The sequence below is a fragment of the Myxocyprinus asiaticus genome, chromosome 47 (genome assembly GCF_019703515.2).
Source record: "Myxocyprinus asiaticus isolate MX2 ecotype Aquarium Trade chromosome 47, UBuf_Myxa_2, whole genome shotgun sequence".
NCBI lineage: Eukaryota > Metazoa > Chordata > Actinopteri > Cypriniformes > Catostomidae > Myxocyprinus > Myxocyprinus asiaticus.
In genome coordinates this window covers 9382386-9405346 of record NC_059390.1, presented here as the reverse complement: position 1 = coordinate 9405346, position 22961 = coordinate 9382386, and the positions used below count along the sequence as shown (strand labels likewise).

The 22961-nt window shown below is 38.8% G+C and overlaps 1 protein-coding gene across 1 annotated transcript in view; it reads right to left on the bottom strand.

Annotated features, from left to right (window-relative positions):
- The window catches only part of LOC127436933 (coiled-coil domain-containing protein 136-like), a 45415-nt gene extending 29905 nt beyond the window's left edge, over positions 1-15510 (bottom strand). Inside the window, exons 1-2 of the mRNA XM_051691468.1 lie at positions 15422-15510; positions 14996-15197 (exon numbers count right to left, since the gene is read on the bottom strand). Coding sequence (XP_051547428.1) covers positions 14996-15050 — 55 coding nt within the window. The 5' untranslated portion in view covers positions 15051-15197; positions 15422-15510. The remainder of the gene's footprint in view (positions 1-14995; positions 15198-15421) is intronic.
- Between the last annotated feature and the right edge of the window lie 7451 nt (positions 15511-22961).

Below are 22961 nucleotides of genomic sequence, written 5' to 3'. Positions count from 1 at the left end.
GCCTGGCAGCAGTGGGATTCAAACCCACTCCTCCAAAGAGACTAGAGCCTAAATCCAGCACCTTAGACTCCCTTGGCCACACTACCACAGAAAAGAAATACACTGCTGCTCCCCTACATTCTAAAAGAATGGAATAGTTTGGTTCAGCTCATCTCTATGAAACCTTCAATTTCCTCCAAGCAAAGCAAAGGCTTCAAAAGACATTTTTGAAGCAAGTCACCCACAGTATTTAAAAATCCTCACTACATGCATGCATACTTGTACACCAACATACATCTGCCCGAGTCTGGCTTAAATCCAGATGGTGACATTAGTTTCCTGTTTATAACTCTGTTCTCATTCCCATTACTAGCCCTGGGTAACACTACACTGACCTTAACCTTAACACAGAAATCTTTCAACATGATTTTTCAGGCTTTGGTCTCAGGCTACGCAACTAATCCAATAAAATAACATTTCATTAAATAAACTGAAATTCTCTCATGTACTCACCCTCATGTCGTTCCAAACCTATATCTCTTTCTTCCTTCCACTGACCACAAAATTATAAGTTAGGCATAAAGTATAGGGACTGAAAGCCCCATTCACCATTCAATTTCACTGAACAGGAAAAAAAGAAGTAATGAAAGTGCAAGGTGATTAAGGCTAACATTTTGCAGAACATCTCCTTTTGTGTTTCATAGAAGAAAGTAATTCAGGTTTGGAACAACGTGAGGGATGCAAATGATGACAGAATCTTCCTTTTTCCTGTATTTCTTTAAAAAAGCCTAATGCCCTCAAATGAGCTGCATTTGAAATCAGACTAAACATCAGTAGTAATCGCAGTACATCTCATTTCATCTCTGTGAAGAGAGAAGAAGATGGACACAGTCACAGTGGTGCTCCTGGAAAATCAGGAACAAGGACAAGAAACAAAAAAAACAAAAAAAAAAACAAGTGCAGCTTACTAGAGCAGTGAAGTCATCATCCTCGCAAAGCTGTGACAGCGTGCGTCCACCATTCGATGGATTTGGATTTAATTTCGGATTGGCTTATTTGGTGAGGTTTTTTTTACATCTTTCTGCTAGTCGGTAACACTTGGTGCCTCTCGGTTCTATCCGGTGGCTGGTGTTAGCCGCACTGATAGTTAGCAGTTTCCCCCTAACTTTATTATCTCACCGTAGGGGTTTTTTGTTGTGTTTTTTGTGATACTCTGGGCCTTACGGTGCAATCTGACGGCTAGTTACAAATGAATATTGGATAGTGTGTTTTTATCAACCCGACATTCCCGGTCCGTTATCGCTACTTGTAGCCTTACGGTTCTATCCAAAAGGTGTTCACTGCCTATCTAACATGGCTCATAACGCCATTGCTACCGGCTTCCTGCCGATCTGTAAACTGTGTCAAAATGTGCTTCTCCCCAACGATGGACACAATGTTTGCCCGCCTTGTTTGGGAATTCAGCATTTGAGAGATACTCTCACTGACTCGTGTCTGAATTGCAGCCTTTTACCAATGTTAGAGGGACGGCTCCGTCTTGCTGAATTGGATCCTAATTCGACAGTTAAACTCGTGAAGCTGGAGATAGCCACCCCCGCAGACACAGAAACGCCGTGCTTCGGTGGTGACAGACTAATGTTAAAAGCAGCCGTGTGGAGGATCCTTCACTTTCTAAGACGGTGGCTGTTCTCTCTTCAAAGATGGCAGAGTTAAAGCATCTTCTCCAGTTGCTTCAACCTGTGATACCTGCCCGCCTGCAACAGTGACACAGGAAGAAGGGGACGCTTCAAATCCATGAACTGAGGAATCATCTCTTGACTCCCCTTAACTTTTACATCATTCAGACATGGATGCTCTCTCTACAGGTGCTTCCAACTCCCATTTTCATGAGCATGTGAAATTGAAAGATGATGTTGTGCAACCTCCCCCCACCCAGGATGGTTTTGCTGAGTTTTTGTGGCAGGTGGCTCTAGTGGGGATTCTGTTCAATCATCAGGTAATGCCCCAACATCTTCTGATCATATACTGAATGTACTCCAGATGGCTGTTGTTTGTCTGGGACTTGATAGACCATCTGCCCCATCCACCACGTTCAATGTCCTTTTTAGACTTTGAGCACCCTCGCAGGTCCAGGTGCACCTAAGCGGTGATCGAAGATGGCCCATACGCTCGCTTCCATGGCTGAAGCGGATTCCATCTGGGTGGGTCATGCAGCCTTGGCTGTGTCTCCTGATGAGGTTCTGTGGGGTAATGTGCGTTGCCCTAGTGCACAATGCGGATGCACAGATGCACATTTGAAAAAGGCCTGAGTCTACCGCCTACAAAATACAATCTGTTAGTTGCAACTCGCTACCTCCACTACTTTGGGGACAGCAAATATCGATCCCTCCATTTCTCAGTTTCACGCTACACTCCTAACAGCTTGCCACCAAATGTGGCTTGCCCAGGCAAAACTGCCTGAGGATTGCAAAAAGCTTCCAATTGTTCCAGGGCACCTCTTCAGCCCAAATGTCCTGGAACTACTGGAAAAAAAAGAGTTAAGTTGTCCGAAGCTACTTGTCAGCTGACACAGGTACAGCGAACTCCTACTTTTAGGATACTGGCAGTTCAAGTCCGCAATTGTTTCGCTACCCCAGAACAACGCTTTCAGCAACACTCTACTCCACAGCCACAGACCCTTCAGAGACCTCGAGCTGTTGAGGATGCTCAAGGTTTTCGACCACCGCATCAACAGCCACAGGGGAGACCACGTCAGCGTCCCCCCACTGCCACCAAAGGTCACACCCATAATGCCTGAGGTGCTCCGGCCGGTGGACGGTCATTTTTCAATACAACAACTGAAATAATAGAGGGACACAACATCGGATCCTTGGTTCCTGTCTACTCTGAGCAAGGGGTATACCCTACAGTTCTGTTGCCAACACCCCTCCCCCCATCATTAATTTCGATGGCTCTCTCTCAAGAAATTATTTTATTGTTGCAAAAGGGAGCCATAGAAAAAGTTAATCCCCTCGTTCAGAGGGACAGGTTCTATTCGACTTATTTCCTTATTCCAAAGAAGGATGGTGGTTTCCGTCCAATTCTCGATTTAAGACGTCTAAATTTATTTCTAAAGGTTCTTCCCTTTCGAATGTTGCACACAGCCGATGTTCTACGGTCTGTGACGAGGGAAGATTGGTTTGTGAGTGCCGATCTCAAGGACGCATTGTTTCACGTTCCTATTGCTGTTCATCACAGGAAGTTTTTGCATTTCAGCTTTCAAAATCAGACCTACCAGTTCAAGGTCCTACCATTTGGGCTGTCCATCGCTCCTCGTGTCTTCACAAGATGCATGAGTGCAGCATTGTCTCCCATATGGTCAAGAGGAATACGAATTTTGCCTTATTTAGATGACTGGCTGCTTTGTACCCCCACAAAGCGACAGGTGATGTGCAACTCCAGAATGCTTCTGGAACATGTGCAGAGATTGGGCCTCTCTGTGAACAAGTCAAAGAGCTGCCTGGTCCCAAAACAATCAACTACATTTTTAACAATAACTTTGAATTCGCTTGCTATGTCTGCCACTCTGCCACATGTGCGTGTGGCCAGCATCCTGCGACTCCTGACTTGTTTCCACCCTGGAGTTTCGCTACAGTACAGAATGTTCCTGCGACTGATGGGAATGTTAACTGCTGCCACAGCAGTAATTCCATTGGGCTTACTCCACCTCAGACCACTCCAGAGGTGGAACAAAGGTTTAAGATTGAATCCTACCAGGGCCTGGGTAGCTCAGCGAGTATTGACGCTGACTACCACCCTTGGAGTCACGAGTTCAAATGCCGGGCATGCTGAGTGACTGCAGCCAGATCTACTAAGCAACCAAATTGGCCCGGTTGCTAGGAAGGGTAGAGTCACATGGGGTAACCTCCTCGTGGTCGCGATTAGTGGTTCAATTTTTAAAAATATACAAATATATTTATAATCGATTCATGTATTCAAATATATTTGTGATGGATTCATCAATATTTTATGTTTTATGTTTATGTTATGTTTCTAAAGCTGTAAATAAGTTAAAAAATTACGTTTTAGATGCTTTCAAACGTCCTTATTGTACGTTTATAGTCTATCCAAACATATAAACATGAACATTTAAATGTTACAAATATTAACATAAAAATAACTATGTATATTAATGAGATCAGGCTGGAGGTACTAATACTGAGCCCACTGGCTCTCGCTGCCCTTAAAGGGATAGTTCACTCACAAAATAAAAATCCTGTCATCATTTACTCACCCTCACACTATTCTTTCCCATACAATGAATGTGAATGGGGACAGGAGCTTTCAAGCTCCAGAAAAATGACAAAAAAAAATATTAATAAAAGTACCATAAAATTAGTCAGTATAGCTTTTGCTATTTTCCAAGTCTTCTGAAGCCATGATAGCTTTGTGTGAGGAACAGATCAATTTTTACATTGTTTCTGAAAAGCTTGCCCTCCTTTGAATTAGATTTTTTCAATTTCCATTCCAGAAGTTAAATTTCAGTCTGTTCCACACACAAAGCTGTAATATGGCTTCAGAAGACTTGAAAAATAGCGCACAAGTTACATGGACTACTTTTAAGTATTTTGATATTCTTTTGTGGAGCTTGACAGCATCTGTCCCCATTCAATTTTGTTGTATAGAAAATAGCCAGTATGGCAAAATCCATTACAATCTGTACAAAATATACATTAAAGATATTATGACCCAAAAACAAATCTCATACATATATACTGTACATACACACACAAACAGAATGCAAATTTGCATCTGGTTGTAAGTACAGTCCTGTGTTTCACGAATATCAATGAATGTATTCTCATAACATCCCAATTATATATTTATGGCTGCTCTTCTCTCCTCTATTGTGACACTGCTAATTAGTTTTCAGTAAGTGACGACACAGACGTAACCACAGCAACAGAATATCTAATCAGACTTTGATATATTCATAATGAGTGACTAAAAAGGAGAGACACTGTAAAAAAACAAAAACAAATACAAAATGAAAACAAAACATATATCCATTCTCTCTGATGGTCCTGTCTCTGCGTTATCTAAGCTATTGCCTGCTGTGATGCAGAGCCATCCAGTCTAAAAGCCTGCTGATTTTTCACACATCACTGACGATTACACATACTCAGAATACTGTAAGACTAGCCTCATGTACACAGAGGTCACCCACATTAAAATCAAGCCTCTTTAGAAAATGAGAGATTAAATATATGTGCCCTAAAATCATACTGTAAAAAAAAAAAAAAAACTTAATATTTTTTGTCTTGCTTTTTTTCAGTAATAATATCTCAACGTCCCTAAAATGAGATAGAAGTAAAACTTCATAAGATATTAAGACTTGTTTTCAGAGAATATATCTTGAATAAGGCTTTATTTATTTTTTCTTAACCCATAGGCAAATTTTACTTTTATTTTTTAGGTTAATCTAACAAAGTTTAAAGAGGTTAAAACAATTAAAAATTATTTGCCAATGGGATAAGAAAAATAAACAGATATATTTTCTGAAAACAAATCAGAGTTGTAGTCTTTCAGTTTAAATATTTTGCTTCTCAGATATTTTTTTCTTAATTTTACTTGAGGTTTAAGGATGTTTTAAGGACGTTAAGATTATTTTTTACCAAAAAACAAGACAAAAATATACATTAAAGGGAATGTCCCCTTTCACCAGCCCTCCTAAGCACTGGCTGAGTTCGGAATGGCATACTACACACAACTCTTCCTACTTCTGCCATATCAGAAATAGTAAGAGTAGTATGGTAGTATGCCATTCCGAAATCAGCCGCTCTCTTCTCTCTTAAGAGTTCTTCTTATTTTGTTTTTGGTGAATCGTATTCTTTGTGCATATCGCCACCTACTGGTCAGGGAGGAGAATTTATAATAAAAGAGGACTTAAATATTGATCTGTTTCTCATCCACACCTATGATATTGCTTCTGAAGACATGGGTTTAAAACTGGAGTCTTATGGATTACTTTTATGCTACCTTTATGTGCTTTTTGGAGCGTCAAAGTTTTGGCCACCATTCACTTGAATTGAATGGACCTACAGAGCTGAGATATTTTTCTAAAAAATCTTTGTTTGTGTTCAGCAGAAGTAAAAAGTCATACACACATGAGGGTGACTAAATGATGAGAGAATTTTCATTTCTGGGTGAACCATCCCTTTACGAGTATGATTTTTGCAGTGTTTTGCAATGTCACAACATCATAAATCTAGAAAATGTCCCAGAAGCATTAGAGTGCTTTAAATGTGTGAGTGTGTGTCTCTGTGCGTGTCAGATTACTGGTGCAGTGAAGAGAGGCATGAATTATTCACATCAGCTCTATCCTGGCTTGAAAGGAAAAAAGGTAGAATGAGAGGAGGGGAGGGAAGGGGGCGAAGTGGGAAGCAGGAAAAAGGGGGACGGAGGGAAGAAAAAGGCACTGGAAAAACAGATTTTTCTCTCAGACAGAAGCAAGGGGAGGTGCTATATGATGTTAAAGTTTGCATGAGTTCACATGATCACCTTGTTGCTATGGTTACAGCCCCCACCCCCCCTCCTCCCACCCAAGCCCCAGTAGCTCCTTCTGGAATCTTTTTGTGCAAATAATGTACTAAAAAATAACTACATACACAACCTCAAAATCTGAAAAGTTATCTAATGTACAAAAACACCTAACCAATTGGATTTAATCATGCATATTCAATGAATAGTTCGGTTCAGGAATAGAATCCTTTTAGAAAATATCTCAACCAAGATCCTTTTTAAACACTACATTTTAAAATAAGGATGAAAAATTATGATAATTTTACTGGGTAACATTCACATTGTTTAAGTAAAATGTGTCTCTGAGTTTAACAACAGTGGGCTCTTTAGACCTACATTAACACAAGGGTTTTCAAACTTTTTGATGCCAAGAACCTCCAATTTTGATAAGCCCCTTAGTGAGGGACCACCTTCCTAAAATATAAAAGGCAGCGAAATATTTTAATGTAAAAATAATACACATTTCCACTGTGTGAGAGAAATAGTGAGATATGACATTTATATTGTTATTGTACTGAAAAGCCAAAACCAATTAAATTAAAGGTATACTAAGTACATTTTTGCTAATTAAAAAAGTTTTACACAAAGACATGAATAGCATTTTTTAGAAATATGCTGAAAATGATGTACACTTACATAAGATGAAGACTCATATCAGAAACCCTGTAAAAGCGATTTAATTTTACATGGAGCGGGTCACCCCCTCATGGACGCTGACATGTTGACAACACATGACACTGTGTCATGCAATGGTCATCAATGGTACCAATAATGGTAAGGTATTGATAAACAGTAGTGTGATCCACCAGACAGTCCAATGAGTAAAAGTGGAAAGATAAAATGTCCAAACAAGAGGTCCCTGCTGGAGTGATTAAACAAACAATTACGAGCTGCAGCTCTCATGGCATGGATCACTGATAAGCAGCGCGACATCAAATGCCAAACGCGAGCACAAAGCGGTGTTCAGCAAGCCGAGAACTTGCAAGTACTGATTATTGTTACTAATAAAATAATCAAGATTAATCTTATGATTTCCAGTCTTAAGAAAGCTGTATGAAACAGTAACTATTTTTAACTGCATTGAAAAATAATGTTAAACTGTTAACTTTAGTTAACTTAAAATTTGAAATTTAACTGCCCTAGAAAATATATTTTGTAAACAATTTTTTTTTCGACCCCTAGTGCCCACTTGTGGGTTCCCCGGACCCCAGTTTGAAAACCCCTATACTAAAGTAAAGACAAGAAGTGAAAGCATTCAAAATGCAATTACCATCCATAAGGAGATGTAATTCTGCTTGAAAGAAAATATGTAGTGGGAAATAATGTGGGGCAGGATTTGATTTTATCCATTTGGATTAATGGGACCATAAAAATGGTTAAAGTTGTAACTTGTTCTTCTTCCATGCAAAACTTCTGCACATAACTTTAATAATATTGTTGTTTTTTCTGTTATCCGATTTTCGCCTGGCAGATTATTAAAAATTGGCAATATACAGTTGAAGTCAGAAGTTTACATACATTTAGGTTGAAGTCATTAAAACTAATTTTTAACCACTCCACAGATTTCATATTAGCAAACTAGTTTTGGCAAGTCATTTAGGACATCTACTTTGTGCATGATGAGTAATTTTTCCAACAATTGTTTACAGACAGATTATTTAACTTTAAACTGACTATATCACGATTCCAGTGGGTCAGAAGTTTACATACACTAAGTTAACTGTGCCTTTAAGCAGTTTGGAAAATTCCAGAAAATTATGTCAAGTCTTTAGACAATTAGTCAATTAGCTTATGATATGAGGTGTACTGAATTGGAGGTGTACCTGTGGATGTATTTAAGGCCTACCTTCAAACTCACTGCCTCTTTGCTTAACATCATGGGAAAATCAAAAGAAATCAGTCAAGACCTAAAAAAAACCTCCACAAGTCTGATTCATCCTTGGGAGCAATTTCCAAATGCCTGAAGGTACCATGTTCATCTGTACAAATAATAGTACACAAGTATAAACACCATGGGACCACACAGCCATCATACCGCTCAGGAAGGAGACGCATTCTGTCTCCTAGAGATGAATGTAGTTTGGTGTGAAAGATGCAAATCAATCCCAGAACAACAGCAAAGGACCTTGTGAAGATGCTGGAGGAAACAGGTAGACAAGTATCTATATACACAGTAAAATGAGTCCTATCAACATAACCTGAAAGGCTGCTCAGCAAGGAAGAAGCCACTGCTCCAAAACCACCATAAAAAAGCCAGACTACAGTTTGCAAGTGCACATGGGGTCAAAGATTTTACTTTTTGGAGAAAAGTCCTCTGGTCTGACGAACTGTTTGACCATAATGACCATCGTTATATTTGGAGGAAAAAGGGTGAGGCTTGCAAGCCGAAGAACACCATCCCAACCGTGAAGTATGGGGGTGGCAGCATCATGTTGTGGGGGTGCTTTGCTGCAGGAGGGACTGGTGCACTTCACAAAATAGATGGCATCGTGTGGAAGGAAAATTATGTGGATATATTGAAGCAACATCTCAAGACATCAGCCAGGAAGTTAAAGCTCATCACAAATGGGTCTTCCAAATGGACAATGACCCCAAGCCTACCTCCAAAGTTGTGGAAAATGGCTCAAGGACAACAAAGTCAAGGTATTGGAGTGGCCATCACAAAGCCCTGACCTCAATCTGATAGAAAATTTGTGGGCAGAACTGAAAAAGCATGTGCGAGCAAGAAGGCCTACAAACTTGAATCAGTTACACCAGTTCTGTCTGGAGGAATGGGCCAAAATTCCAGCAACTTATTGTGAGAAGCTTGTGGAAGGCTACCCAAAACGTTTGACCCAAGTTAAACAATTTAAATGCAAAGCTACCAAATACTAACCAATTGTATGTAAACTTCTGACCCACTGGGAATGTGATGAAAGAAATAAAAGCTGAAATAAATCATTCTTTCTACTATTATTCTGACATTTCACATTCTTAAAATAAAGTAGTGATCCTAACTGACCTAAGACAGGGAATGTTTTCTATGATTAAAAGTCAGGAATTGTGAAAAACTGAGTTTAAATGTATTTGGCTAAGGTGTATGTAAATTTCTGACTTCAACTGTACATAAAAAAAGGGTTAAAAACATTTGTACAGATAAAAACATAAGAGTCTTGGGGGTCAGCTCTTTTGGCTCAGGACACAACACAAGACCTTAGCAACCACGTAGCAATGGCGTTAAAATCACTGAGAACACCTTAGCAAATACTGGGAAAGTTGTCAACTCCAGCATTTTGGTGGTGAATTTTGCATGTGAAAGCCCCACTCATTTTATTTAGAAAAAATACAATATAAAAATCTACATAAATCTATCCAACTATATAAAAATAGTTAGCTGCTGTTATTTTTCCACGCCCCAAGGGCCTTGATTAAATCAGCGGAACAGAAGTTGTTTCAGAGACAAAGAAAGTTGATGAAAAATTAAAAAGACAAGCCTTTTTTTCCCCTTTTGAATAGTGTGCACTGATGCACATATGCACAATAATTCCAGGGTCTTTTATTTAGAAAGAAAAAAGGATACATTTTGATATCATGCTTTATTTAGGAACAAGCTCACAAAAGCAAAAACACGGTTAGCTGAAAGATGAAAATAATCAGCAAGATAGAACAGAGCTCTGAAACTCCGAAAAGAAGACATTTTCTAAGTCAGCACTCTCAGTGGACCACTTAAGTGCTCACTCATGAGAAAGTTTTCTGTCTCTCTGTGTGTGTGTGTGTGTGTGTGTGTGTGTGTGTGCATGTAACTTTTCTTTCTAACTGAGAGTGATCTCACTTGAACTGCCCTTGAGATTCCCACCATCAGCTTTTCTGGAACATTCTGAAGAGCCACTTCTCACATCCCTGACATGGAGGGTGCTCCGCAGAATGGACAGGAGGAAGATTTGGAGGAAGGAAAGCAGGGATATGCCTTGTTTGTGTCACTCTCAGTTCAGAGGCCAATGTATGTAAACCTCTGCAAAATTTAAGCAAGAGCAAAGCTCCTTAAAGGAATGTTCTGAGTTCAAAACATGTTAAAGGGATAGTTCACCCAAAAATGAAAATTCTCTCATAATTTCCTCACCGTAAGCCATCCTTTATGTGTATGACTTTCTTTCTTCTGCTGAACACAAAGGTAGATCTCAGCTCTGTTGGTTCATTCAATGCAAGTGAATGGGGGCCAGAACTTTGAAGGTCCAAAAAGGGCATAAAGGCAGCATAAAAGTAATCCATATTTAAATCCAGTGGTTAAATCCATGTCTTCTGAAAAGATATGATAGGTGTGGATGAGAAACATAGCAAAATTTAAGTCTATTTTTACTATAAATTCCTCTCCCTGTCCAGTAGGTGGTGATATGCATGAAGAATGTGAATCGCAAAAACAAAAGAAGAATGTGAAAATGGAGATTTATAGTAAAAAGGGACTTAAATATTGATCTGTTTCTCACCCACTTCTATCATATAGCTTCAGAAGATATGGATTTAACCACTGGGGTCTTATGGATTTTTTTTATGCTGCCTTTATGTGCTTTTTGGAACTTCAAAGTTCTGGCCACCATTCACTTACATTGTGTGGATCTACAGAGCTGAAATATTCTTCTAAAAATATTTGTTTGTGTTCTGCAGAAGAAAGAAAGAAAGTCAAACACATCTGGGATGGCATGAGGGTGAGTAAATGATGAGAGAATTTCCATTTTTGAGTGAATAGTATCTGTGGCATGCTGTCTATAAACCCAGAACATAACTTTGACTTGTCCATCAGTTTTTACAAACAAACAAAATACATGTGTATGTTAAAGCACTTACATTGGAAGTCTATAAAGTCTATAAAGCGCTTTTATTAATTGTTCAGTACAAAAATCGGTCTAAATAGTCCTTTTAGCAGTGAAACTACTGTTCTAGGCGGATTAACTTCTGGTTATGCATTACCGTCATATTCCTTGTGCTTATCATGCAAAATTTTGTTTAATGGTTTTACATTGTCATGACAGGAGTTGAAAATTTGTAACTTTGCACAGACTTTACTTTCAGAACAGTATGAATTTAAATGTTTATCCCAGTCCAATGCCTCATTCCATAGACTGCTATTGTAAGTGAATTACCTTAGGTGCAATTTCCATTTGTTTGTACAACCTGAAGGACAAGTCAGAAACATTTTCTGTGGTAATTTACAGCATTTTACCAGTGTTGTTGATAGGGCTTCACTTGTGTTGCACCAGGAATATTCATTTAAAACGGGTCTTTTCTATCAGTGTGAAAGAAAAAAAAAAACAGCTGCTGGGTAAATCTAACCTTTCAATCTCTTGACGTCAGCAGTCACTGGAATTTACTGGAGCAACATGGACGAACACTTAAAATGCATGAAATAAAAAAGAGAGACAGAAGCCTCATATGCAAATGAAGTCAATGACTGCAGCAGAAAATCTTTGGGGTTCGGCTGGATCCAATGTGGGCACCATGGCACCCAAGAATGTGGGCCGGCGAGAGAAAGAACGCGTGTCTTCATCGTCTGGGGGTGGACAAGGAATGCTAGTGGCACTCTAATGATGTGGAACATGTGGGTGTCTGGCGGATGAAGGAGAGGTAGGCAGTGCCATTATTGTTGGTAAAATCAGCAGAGCATTTAGAAGGAATTGTCATGGAAGCACAGCAAACAAGAGTGTGTGTTTGACGGTGTAGTGCTGCTAAAATGATCCTCTCTGTCCTGTCCCAATTTACCGCAGTAATACCAGCTCTGATCAAGTTAATCAATCCTTGTGCTTCTTGTCACAGGAGGAAAGGCTCTTTGGGAACGGAATAACAGAACTGAAGATGGTGGGAGAGACGCTTTGAAGATCAGATTCGACACTGCTTTTGATCAGAGGCACAATTTAAAACAATCTTTCTTGTTTTTGCAGAGAATAGCAATTTTTGACACCAAAGCTCTTCCAGGAAGAGAACTAGGGAGTAAAATAAATGCATGCACAGGTTGTACACACATGCATGCAGAAAATATAAAACAGTTTCATAACAATAGCCTAGTGAGCATGCAACATACTGTATCAGAAAGCAAGTATTTGGTTTTCAAGAATTCCTTGATGTCTTCAAAGAATTTCCATTTATGGTGACAAGGCACACAATTTCCCTATAAATATACAGCACGTGAAACAAAAAAACAATTGTAGTAGATCAATCATGACGCGCCACCAACCTGACACGAAACTCACGAAAAACAACTGTTTGTTGATTGTGGATACACAATCAAGAATTCAATTTTAATGCAAGATTTATGTAAAAGAACTATGCAAATTTCGTCCAGTTCCTCACACAATTTATTGCGATCTGCCTCCGGAGGCAACACTTTTAGGCATCATAGGTGTGCTCTGGACGTGAAGGCTGTTCCAAAAGTTAGATACCTTAATTATGCTGCCTCCTAAGATGTATCGTTTTGGCCAAATTCTACGGTAGCATCGTACGTATGCTTCCCCGGGAAGCTGATTCCAGAATGCACCGTGATGACAAATTAAAATGAATCCAAGATGCCAGGTGAAGCGAGATACATCTTCATTATATTCTATAATATTACATTATTTTTTATCAATACTTTTCAGTATTTATGGATTCTAAGTATATTCATTATGGAAATTCCTCTCACTTCGTCTGCCACATTGGATTTATTTTTCCACCGAATTCATCACGGTGCATTCTGGGATCGCCTACATGGGGAAAGATATATACGATGCTACCTCAGATTTTGGGCAAAACTAGATATCTTAGGAGGCAGCATAATTAAGGTACCAACCTTTTTGGAACAGCCTTCACGTTGGGAGCGTTCCTATGATGTCTTAAAAGAAAATTCTGGGTTCAATACAAGTTAGGCTCAGTCGACAGTATTTGTGGCATAATGTTGATTACCATAAAAATTTCGACTTGTCTGTCCTTTTCTTTAAAAAAAGCAAAAATTAAGGTTACAGTAAGGCACTTATAATGGAAATGAATGGGGCCAATTTTTTGAGGGTTTAAAGGCAGAAAGGTGAATCTTATAATTTTATAAAAGGATTTACATTAATTCTTCTGTAAAAACGCATGTATTATTTGAGCTGTAATGTTGTTTAAATCTGCATTTTTACAGTCGTTTTAGGGTTTGTTGACATGACATCATCATGGCAATAAAATTGTAACATTGGCTATAACTTTATACAGAAAAGGTTAGTAAGCTATTTTATCACACTAAAATCATGTTAACACCCATGCTGTTTGCATCTTGCATCTATACTTTTTTAACGTTCACGAATTGGCCCCCATTCACTTCCCTTGTAAGTGCCTTACTGGAAACCAGATTTTTTTTTTTTTTTAAAGGAGGGATGAGCCATAATATATATTGTTTTGTAATCAACGTTATGCCAGAAATGCTGCTGAGCTTAACTTGTATTGAACCTGAGACAGTTTGTGAGGTTTTGGAAAAGATCCATGATTCATTCAATACTGATAAGTGAAAACTGACTATTTTACCCAAAATGTGTGTCTGCAATGTGTATTTATGGCATTATCACAGTACTGCGTTGTTCCTCTCGTGTCACCTGTAATTACATCAGTTGTGAGTCAAGTCTTGTGCACGCTGCACATGAGGAGCACTATTTCAAAGTCCTGTGGTGTTGCTGCTTTTAAAGGTGTACTCAGTAACTTTTTGCTTGTGTCATCTTGGACTTACAGTGACACCTAGTGGTGTGGATGCAGCATCATTCAAAATCAATAGTTTTCAGTTACAGATGCCATTGTAGAAATTCACTATTCACAATTGGCCATGATTAATTTAATCCAAGATTAAAAGTGTCCAGTAAAAAGAAGGTTACTGAGATTAAGCGAGTAGTATTCAGCTGGTCATGTGATTCTAAAATGGCAGCCCCCATGAGGGTGCCCCTGCCCCATGTAGAATAAAACAGCTTTTATAAGGTTACTGATATGACTATGAGTCTTCATCTCATGTGAGTGGTCATGACTTTATACATATGTTTCAAAATTACTATGGATTTATTTAGGAGTAAAACTTTTTTAATGGGAAAAAAATGACTGAGTGCACCTTTAAAGAGTGTTCCAAATCGGTCATAATTTGAGTTTCCGAAGTATTTCAATTTATTGTTTAGTACCTACACATTTTTTGTCATCCAAGATACACACACAGTTAACCCCATGTGTGATTGCTGACTGACATACTGATGTTTCTCTCCCTCTCTCTCTCTCTCTCACACACACACACACACACACACACTCAGTAACACACACATCAGACAAAAGAGTTAGAGACAGAAAGAGAGTCAGGACAGCCTTGTTTTTCTAAACAAAACCTTCTACCTCAAGACAGACCAGGTAACAAGGGTAACAATAACAATTATTTGGACACATCATCGCATTACTGTACTCAAATTAACACTTGTAGAAACACTGTTTCACACACACGCACCTGCAGAATCCAAGACCTCCTCAATGACGGGAGGCAGACGCAGTCCGCAGTCCATGGTTGTCGTGGCGACAGGTCCCAGGAAATGGGGGTGGGGGTAGATGTCCACGCACACTCTCACCAATGAAACAGGACAGACAATCACACACAGCCCTGGGAGGAACGTCAGGCTCCACACACACTGTGCTGCACCGGTCGATACATCCTGAAACACATACACACGCACGAGACAAAAAAAAAAAAAAAAGACATAGTTCAGTTCAATATCCTAGTAAACAACTGCATACATCACCATCTTAACTGCTGCTTAGAAATTATTTATGCTCTTCCTGGAGAAATGTGCAATTCTCTCTCTCTCTCCTATTGTCTCTTTTTCTTATTGACTCCTCCTTTCAAAACAAAGCTTGAAACAATGATTTTTCTGGTTACCTTTAATGAGATCTGTCTACAGCTCAGGACGCTTGCAGCTTAGGTTCCCGTTACTCGCTGTGCATGATCTGTCGTTTACTCCACGCCCACCTCTCCCTCTCTCTCTCTCTCTCTCTCTCTCTCTCTCTCTCTCTCTCTCTCTCTCTCTCTCTCTCCTCCTAACCTCAATTTGCTCTTTTCTCATCTCCGCACATAATCTCTCTTTGTGTGGTCTGATGAAGATAAATAAACGCATGTGACCCAAACTTCATCTTCCACTTCTCTTCTCTTCTCCTTGACATCAACACTTGTGATTTCAACTGTAGGTGCTTTTCATATGTCATTCCAGACAAAGGACAAAAGGTGCTACTGTATAAATCTTGCCATATTCCACATTGCTAGTCTACAAATGATCTAAGCCAAACCTGATTGTAAATTCTTGGTGGCAATTGGCAAATATCCTTTTTTTCTCTCTCTAAATTTTACCCACATTGGTGATCACAGTGACATAATAACCATACAAATATAATGAAAAGTTTAGCAGTTTAAATAGTTAAGCTGTCAGAGCCTAAAACACCTATGTAGTTCACCTATAAGCAAAGCTATAAAAGACAAACATGGTTTGTTTAATGGCAGAATGACTTTATTACAAGAAAACAAAATACATTTCATGCATACTGCGAATTACAATGGAACACTAGACAGACCTAAACTACAGTGTAAAGCTTGTTCAGTGTGCGGTTAGCCCGCTAAAAGCTAAACAGTATGTCCACACGCCATCACTACCGTTAAATAAACTGGCGCGTATCGTTGACAACATCTACAATATGCCTTAAAATACAGTGGCATGTGTCAGTTGTCCAGACGTAACTCAAATTTCAGTGGCACATGCCTGTAACGACCGGAAATGCCACAAAATTCAGTGGAACGTGCCACTCACAAGCGGATATGCCACCGGATGTGCCACAATTTCCGACAGCATGTGCCAGAGGTACCAAAACGTAAGATGCCATACCACAAAATGTTAATACCCCTTCTCGAAAAACATGCATCAGTCCAAACGCAACAGCCAGCGTTATCTGCAGTTCATCTGAAGTGAAGCTTGTTTTACAATTTCTGGTGTCTTCTCTTGGCCAAGATCCACTTCAGACACATGAATAACTTGAGAAACAATGAAAGTTAAAGGGTTCACAGGTTGGAAAATGCAGTTTCACTGGCTTTTTACCAGCATGTCAGTTTGCACGGGATTATAACCTGGGGTTATTTTTTACCAGGCGTTTTATAGAAGGTAAAATAGTCTACACGAAAATCTTTATTGACGCGGTAATTAAACTCTGGTAATTATTACTTTTCCCCATGTCCCCATATAAAACTAAGATCCAACATCTATGATCCTCAGAGGCAGCAGAACATAAAGTAGGTTAAAAGTGTCAATCCTCGTTAGCCTTTACGCAAACTTCCGTGGACGTTTCGGGAAATGACAGCCTACAGATGAGTAACAGAAAATTGGAAAATCGAATTTACAAAATCAGTATTATGCCAGAAATGAAAAAAGCAAAGCAAATAATTGCTAAATAAAAAGACAAGTTTCGTTTTCCGTTATGTTATTTCAAAACGGATATGGAATGGAAGATACACAGATTCAAAACTCACAGTGTCCCGTGTCAATTTTTCCAATTTCCCATTTTTAACTTGAGCATAAAATCAAAAGTACGAAAAACAAGCCGTTATGTGTTTTTTAAAGGAGCAATATGTAACATTGACATCAAGCACTTGAAATGGGTACTGCAATCCAAATTCAAAATACTGGAGAGAGTTGTCTCCCCCTTCTCCCCAGACTCCAAGCTCACGCGGGTTGCCAGGTTCAGGACACGCAACAGGAACAAGCAAACTGACAATGGCAAGCGACGAACCTTACACTGTAAGTTGATCAACTAATGTATACGTTTGCAATGTTTTTATTGTTTGCAAATTATAAACCAGCTCATGTGGATTTTTTTATAACTGTCAATGTTAGCTAGATGTGTATTGCTGGCTTCCATGGCTGCAGCGCGCAACCCGGGGTGTCGAAATACTATTGGGAAATGGGCAGTGGGCGGGATCGCACAGGCCAAAACACAAACAGAAATTCCAGCCCAGAATGGACATTTCAATGTAGAATATACAGGCTGTAGCATTATTTTCGGAGAAGCCAGTATTTTCAACTTATGTTTCTTTCTTTCATGTTTCCTAAATCTTTGATAACATATTATGATTTATGCTTTAGTACAGAAAATATATTACATATTGCTCCTTTAATATTGGTTTTGTAAATGATTAATGAAATAATTTTTTTTTCTTTTTTTTTCTCCCCTTTTCAGTATGCCCAATTCCCAATGTGCTCTAAGTCCTTGTGGTGCTGTAATGACTTGCCTCAATCTGGGTGGCAGAGGATAAATCTCAGTTGCCTCCATCTGAGACAGTCAATCTCCACATAGCATGTGTGGAGGCTTCACGCTACTCTCTGGCATCTGTGCACCACATGCCCCATTGAGAGTGAGAACCACATTATGGTGACCATGAGGAGGTTACCCCATGCAACTCTACCCTCCCTGGCAACTGGGACAATTTGGTTGCTTAGGAGACCTGGCTGGAGTCACTCAGCACACCCTGGATTCGAACTCATGACTCCAGGGGTGGTAGTCAGCGTCTTTACTCGCTGAGCTGCCCAGGCCCCCCAATTTTGGATTCTTAATGAAATATGAAAAGAACGTATGATACACAGATTTAATGTGTATCTTTACATTCCATTTCTGTTTTGAAATAAATAAATAAATAAAACAGATAACGAAAAAAAACAGGTGTGTTTTCTTTTTCATTTGTCTGCAAAATTAAAAACAAAAAACACAAATGTATTAATTTTTTTAAAGTAGAATTCTAGCCTTTTTTTTTTATTTATTTTTTTTTTTATTCTCCCTTCTCAAAACTAAAATGGAAAAGAATAAAAACGAAAATCTTAAAATAAATAAATAAAATAAATAACTCGTCTCATCAACACTTACAAAAGTCACCAGCAGGGGGAGTAAAGATACGGGACGTGAGGGTAAGAGGATGTGACTATTCAGATGAGAAATAATGAGCTAAAATGACATGCACACGGTCTGCCAAGGTCCCATATATCATTTTTTTAAAAAACATTTTATCATCCATTTTTTTTTTTTTTTTTACAGATTTTATGCCTTCGTTTTAAAGTATATAATTTTGTGATTACAGGCCTATATTATATAATAAAAATTGGACTATTGCTGTGTCTCAATGTGCACACTATCTACCCTAAATGGTATATGAGTGTAAGGCTGGCACCAGGATGTCTATACCCAAAAGGCGCCATTTCCGGTAAAAGTCAAAGAACTCTGTGAGACCCAATGTCATAAAACTCTCACACAGAAGAGCATCTCCACCTGAGACAACACACCCTACTGAGTAAGGACCATAAAACACAAATCTCACTCACATCTGCTCCCTCTCTTCCATACCGCACACCTCAGGTCAATTTAGAGTAACCAAAAACTAAGTTATGACTTATCCTGTTCTGTAATATAAAAGGTTTTCTGATCATACATGTTTGGTATCATTCAAGAGGTCTCAGTGCAACTGGTAAAACGGTCTCATTCCCTTTCAGCGAAGTCAAATCACAAGTAAGATTTAAGAACTTAGTAAAATACCGTATTCTATCAGGGGCATGCCCCTCCCAGGTCTCTCACAGGAAACATATGCTGTATGCAGATTAGGTGTATTCTTTGTAAACATCAAACGACCTACTCAATTATCAGTTTCAAAGGTCTATTTACAACTCCCTAAATTGTAAACCAAATCCTGAATAACATCAAACAAACACATCTGAAATAACAATAGAATCATTTGGTACTTAAGGAGAGATGACAAAGGAGACAGGGAAACTGTAATCAGATCTCCCACACAATTGCTGTGTGTCGTTTTCTCTACCAGGTATGCAATTCTTATTTCTTATGTTTTGATGAATGTTTGAATTTGACTTATTATTGTCTAACTGGAATTGATGTATTATTTTACCTGGTAAATAAATTGTTACATTTGAGTTTATTCTGATTTACTCTGAAATTATTGTCTTTAGTAGATTACGTTAAGTCCATGTTTCCGCAAATCTACGACAAGGTTAGTAGCGGACTAAAGCTCAGTTCTGAGTGGAGCATGGGGCACACCGACTGAGACTTTAGAGCTCTGACTAACAAATTGGCATTAGTTCAAGTGTACTTCGAGTAGACAGGCTCCATATGGAATTTCCGTTTAGGACAACATGAAGTTGATCGACCAACCTAAATAAGGTGAAGTCTAAACCTCTGGTTATTGTAATATTTTTCTAGCTAAGTGTACATAGGAAACTATGGCATGATAATATAAAGCTATTTTTAACTTAGGTAATGTTGGTCTATTTTTGTAAATTTTAGAGGTCATGACCTCTGAGTAGAAATAATGTTACTCTAATTAAGTGTCTACTATCTAAGGGGACTAAACAAAATACTTTTAGATAAAAGAGCAAGCATGAGCAGCCATCTAAATAGTATTAGTCAATTACCTCTGTCTTATGACCAAGACTGGCGAGTTTGTGATCATGAGATCCACGTACACGGCCAGCGCAAAGCTCTCTAAGCGACATAGGAATCCGAATGAACAAGTACAATATAAAATAAAGAGTTAAATACGATGATCAAATGTTAAACCAAATTTAATAATAATAAAGATTGGAACATTAATATATCCTTGGAAACTTTTATAATTGGAGTCAGATCAAATAAACAGGGATCATAAAACAAATAATATAGTTATTTAATCAGAACGAAATAACTTAAACTTAATGCGCATGATAAGACAGAACGCGCAGCAGACCTTCAGCCACACCATTGGATACCGTCCTTGGGCCTTTGGGTGGCCCCCCTTACATGAGATAATAATTAGTATGTCTCAAATGGTAGTATTTTTAGAAAAAGGGTTCCAAAGTAGCCGGGATGGTCTATAATTTCCGGTAGATTTGCAAAGTGTTGATCCGTGCACGCTTTTTCGGATAATATTGCCCACAAACCCTTGCTCGATGGAAGAGGAGTTTGATGGTTCATTTCAGAACTACAACTGTGAAACGTGAAAAACTACAAACATTGCGGTGACGATGGCACTTCATCAGTTCTTAAATGTTTTCACATCTTATGCATCACGTAAGTTTAATGGTTAAACGCTGTGAAAAGAAACTTCATTGACACTGTAGGATGTCGAGATGCTCCTCGTTAAATTGCAAACGATCGACGGCTCCATTTACGCAATGAACAAAAAAGGGTTTGAGCGATTAATAATCATTATAATCAGGGTTTGAAATTAACTTTTTGGCTCACTGGCCACTGTGGTTAGTAGTTTTCCAAGGTCACTAGCCACTCAGCATTTTCACTAGCCAAAACCCCCCACCTCACAAAAAGTGATAAAGGAGACTGGAGACTGTAACTACATGCATTTGTCTGGACTTTTCATTTAAACAAGCATTATATGATTTCACCAGGACACTATAAACCTATAAAATATCCAAAGGCAAACGCTAGTTAGAACAGGAGTAGGATAGAACAGGAGGAAAATTTGTCAATAATTTTTCAATAGTTCATAGAAATTCAACCCCTTCAAATTGTACTTGCCTATGAAAGTTTACCATTGTTCTACCATTGTTTAACAGTGGTATCTGTAATGACAAGGCCATTAGCTAAGACAATGTGTGGCTTCATATTACTGTAATTAGGTTAATGTTGATAGTCTTTTCTAACAAATGAAACTGTTTTTGTTTGTTATGAAAAAGCTAATAGCCTAAATACACTTTAACTACAACTTAGACTTGATAAAAATAAAGTCTAATAGATTCATACTATAAAATAGATTTGAAATGAATCTATACAAGTTATCAGTTAGTGTAACTGCATTAAAAAATAGATATTTAAGTAAGGATGATAATGTGTATTTTAAAAACTGATGATGTATTTGTCTCCTCTTTACCTCATCAGTGCTATTTATAATGAACAGTATGTGCTGTCTAGCAGTTTGACTTCCTCCATATAGCGCTTTATACTAGAATGTTCTCTGAAAAATTCCAATGGGTCATTTAAGTTTTGTGTTTTCCACTGGCCGCCGCAATATCGAGTGAAGCGTGACTGAATCACGCAAGTTTCGCTCTGCGCTGTTCCAGAGCTCTGCCGATCTTATCTCTGGAGCGCGCTGGTGTGAGCTGTGGCGGTTCCGACCCATGCTACAACCCAGTCACAACCGGTTCACGTGAAAGCACGCTTCATTCGCCCCACACAGCTGCGCGTGTAAGTTATGAGGCATGAATACCATTAAATTTCCTTAGGTAGCAGGACAAACCCTGAAAAACATCACCCGCCAAAGTGGCTAGTAAGAGTGACAGTTACCCGCCACAGCCGCATTTGGCGGGTTGGCGGTGTTAATTTAAAACCCAGATTACAATCTTACCTGCAAGCTTTTACGTCCATCTTTTGTATTTGTATTGCTTATGGACAGTGTTGGGGGTAACGTGATAAAAGTAAGGTTACGTGATCAGATTACTTTTTGAGTAACGTGTAAAGTAACGCAATATTTTTTTTATTTTAGACCATAATATCTGAGTTACTTTTTAAATAAAGTAACGCGTTGCTTTTGTACACCTTTACTGTCCCGATATTGCAAGAAATCAGGAGTAAAGGTGTGCAAAGTTCGGGGAGGAGACGTAGTGCATGATAGGCATTTTAGTATAGAGTGTGAGGCCAGAGACAATTTAGCAGAGACGAGTCACTTCTATTTAAATTAATGGGAGAAATTGGAATGCCCAACCAAGAAGCTCTAGCACCCAACAGTCAATGGATGTATAAAGGAAGTCCCGCCTTGCAAGTAAAAAAGCCAATCACCTTTTAGATACAGACATCGCCTGTCAGTCAGCTCGCTAACACACGTGCATTTCGTGTTTTAGAGTAATATGAGCAGTGTTGCCAGATTGGGCAGGTGTGCAGGGAAAAATGTGCTTGGGTGGGTGGTAAAAATTTGGGTTGCTTTGGAATGATTTAGGCAGGTTTTTTAAATGATAAAATTAAGAATATCCATTGCCCATGCAACTTAAGCCCGTTATACACTGTAGGATTTTTACAGTCCTTTAAGATTGTTGCTTGTCAGACTGTATGATATGAACGCATTGATATCGCCATGGCACACTGTGCGACATTATGTCAGACTGTACCATACACATCGTAGCCGACTGTGGTCCCAATCAGTGAACGTGACTCACGTTACAGAAGCGTTGTGGAATAGAAGCAAAATGGCAAGATTTGCCCGCCCCGGACTCCTCCTGGAGGAGTCAGGACATCAACATTTCCGTTACTCCAAAACCACTCCATCATGATCATAGGCTAACATATAAAAAGATGGATTTTGACAAATAGGCCTTAAGACAGCCTGATTACACAGACAAAAAATAACAGATGTTGAGAATGAACACGAGTACAGCAGGTAGCCTACAGTAATA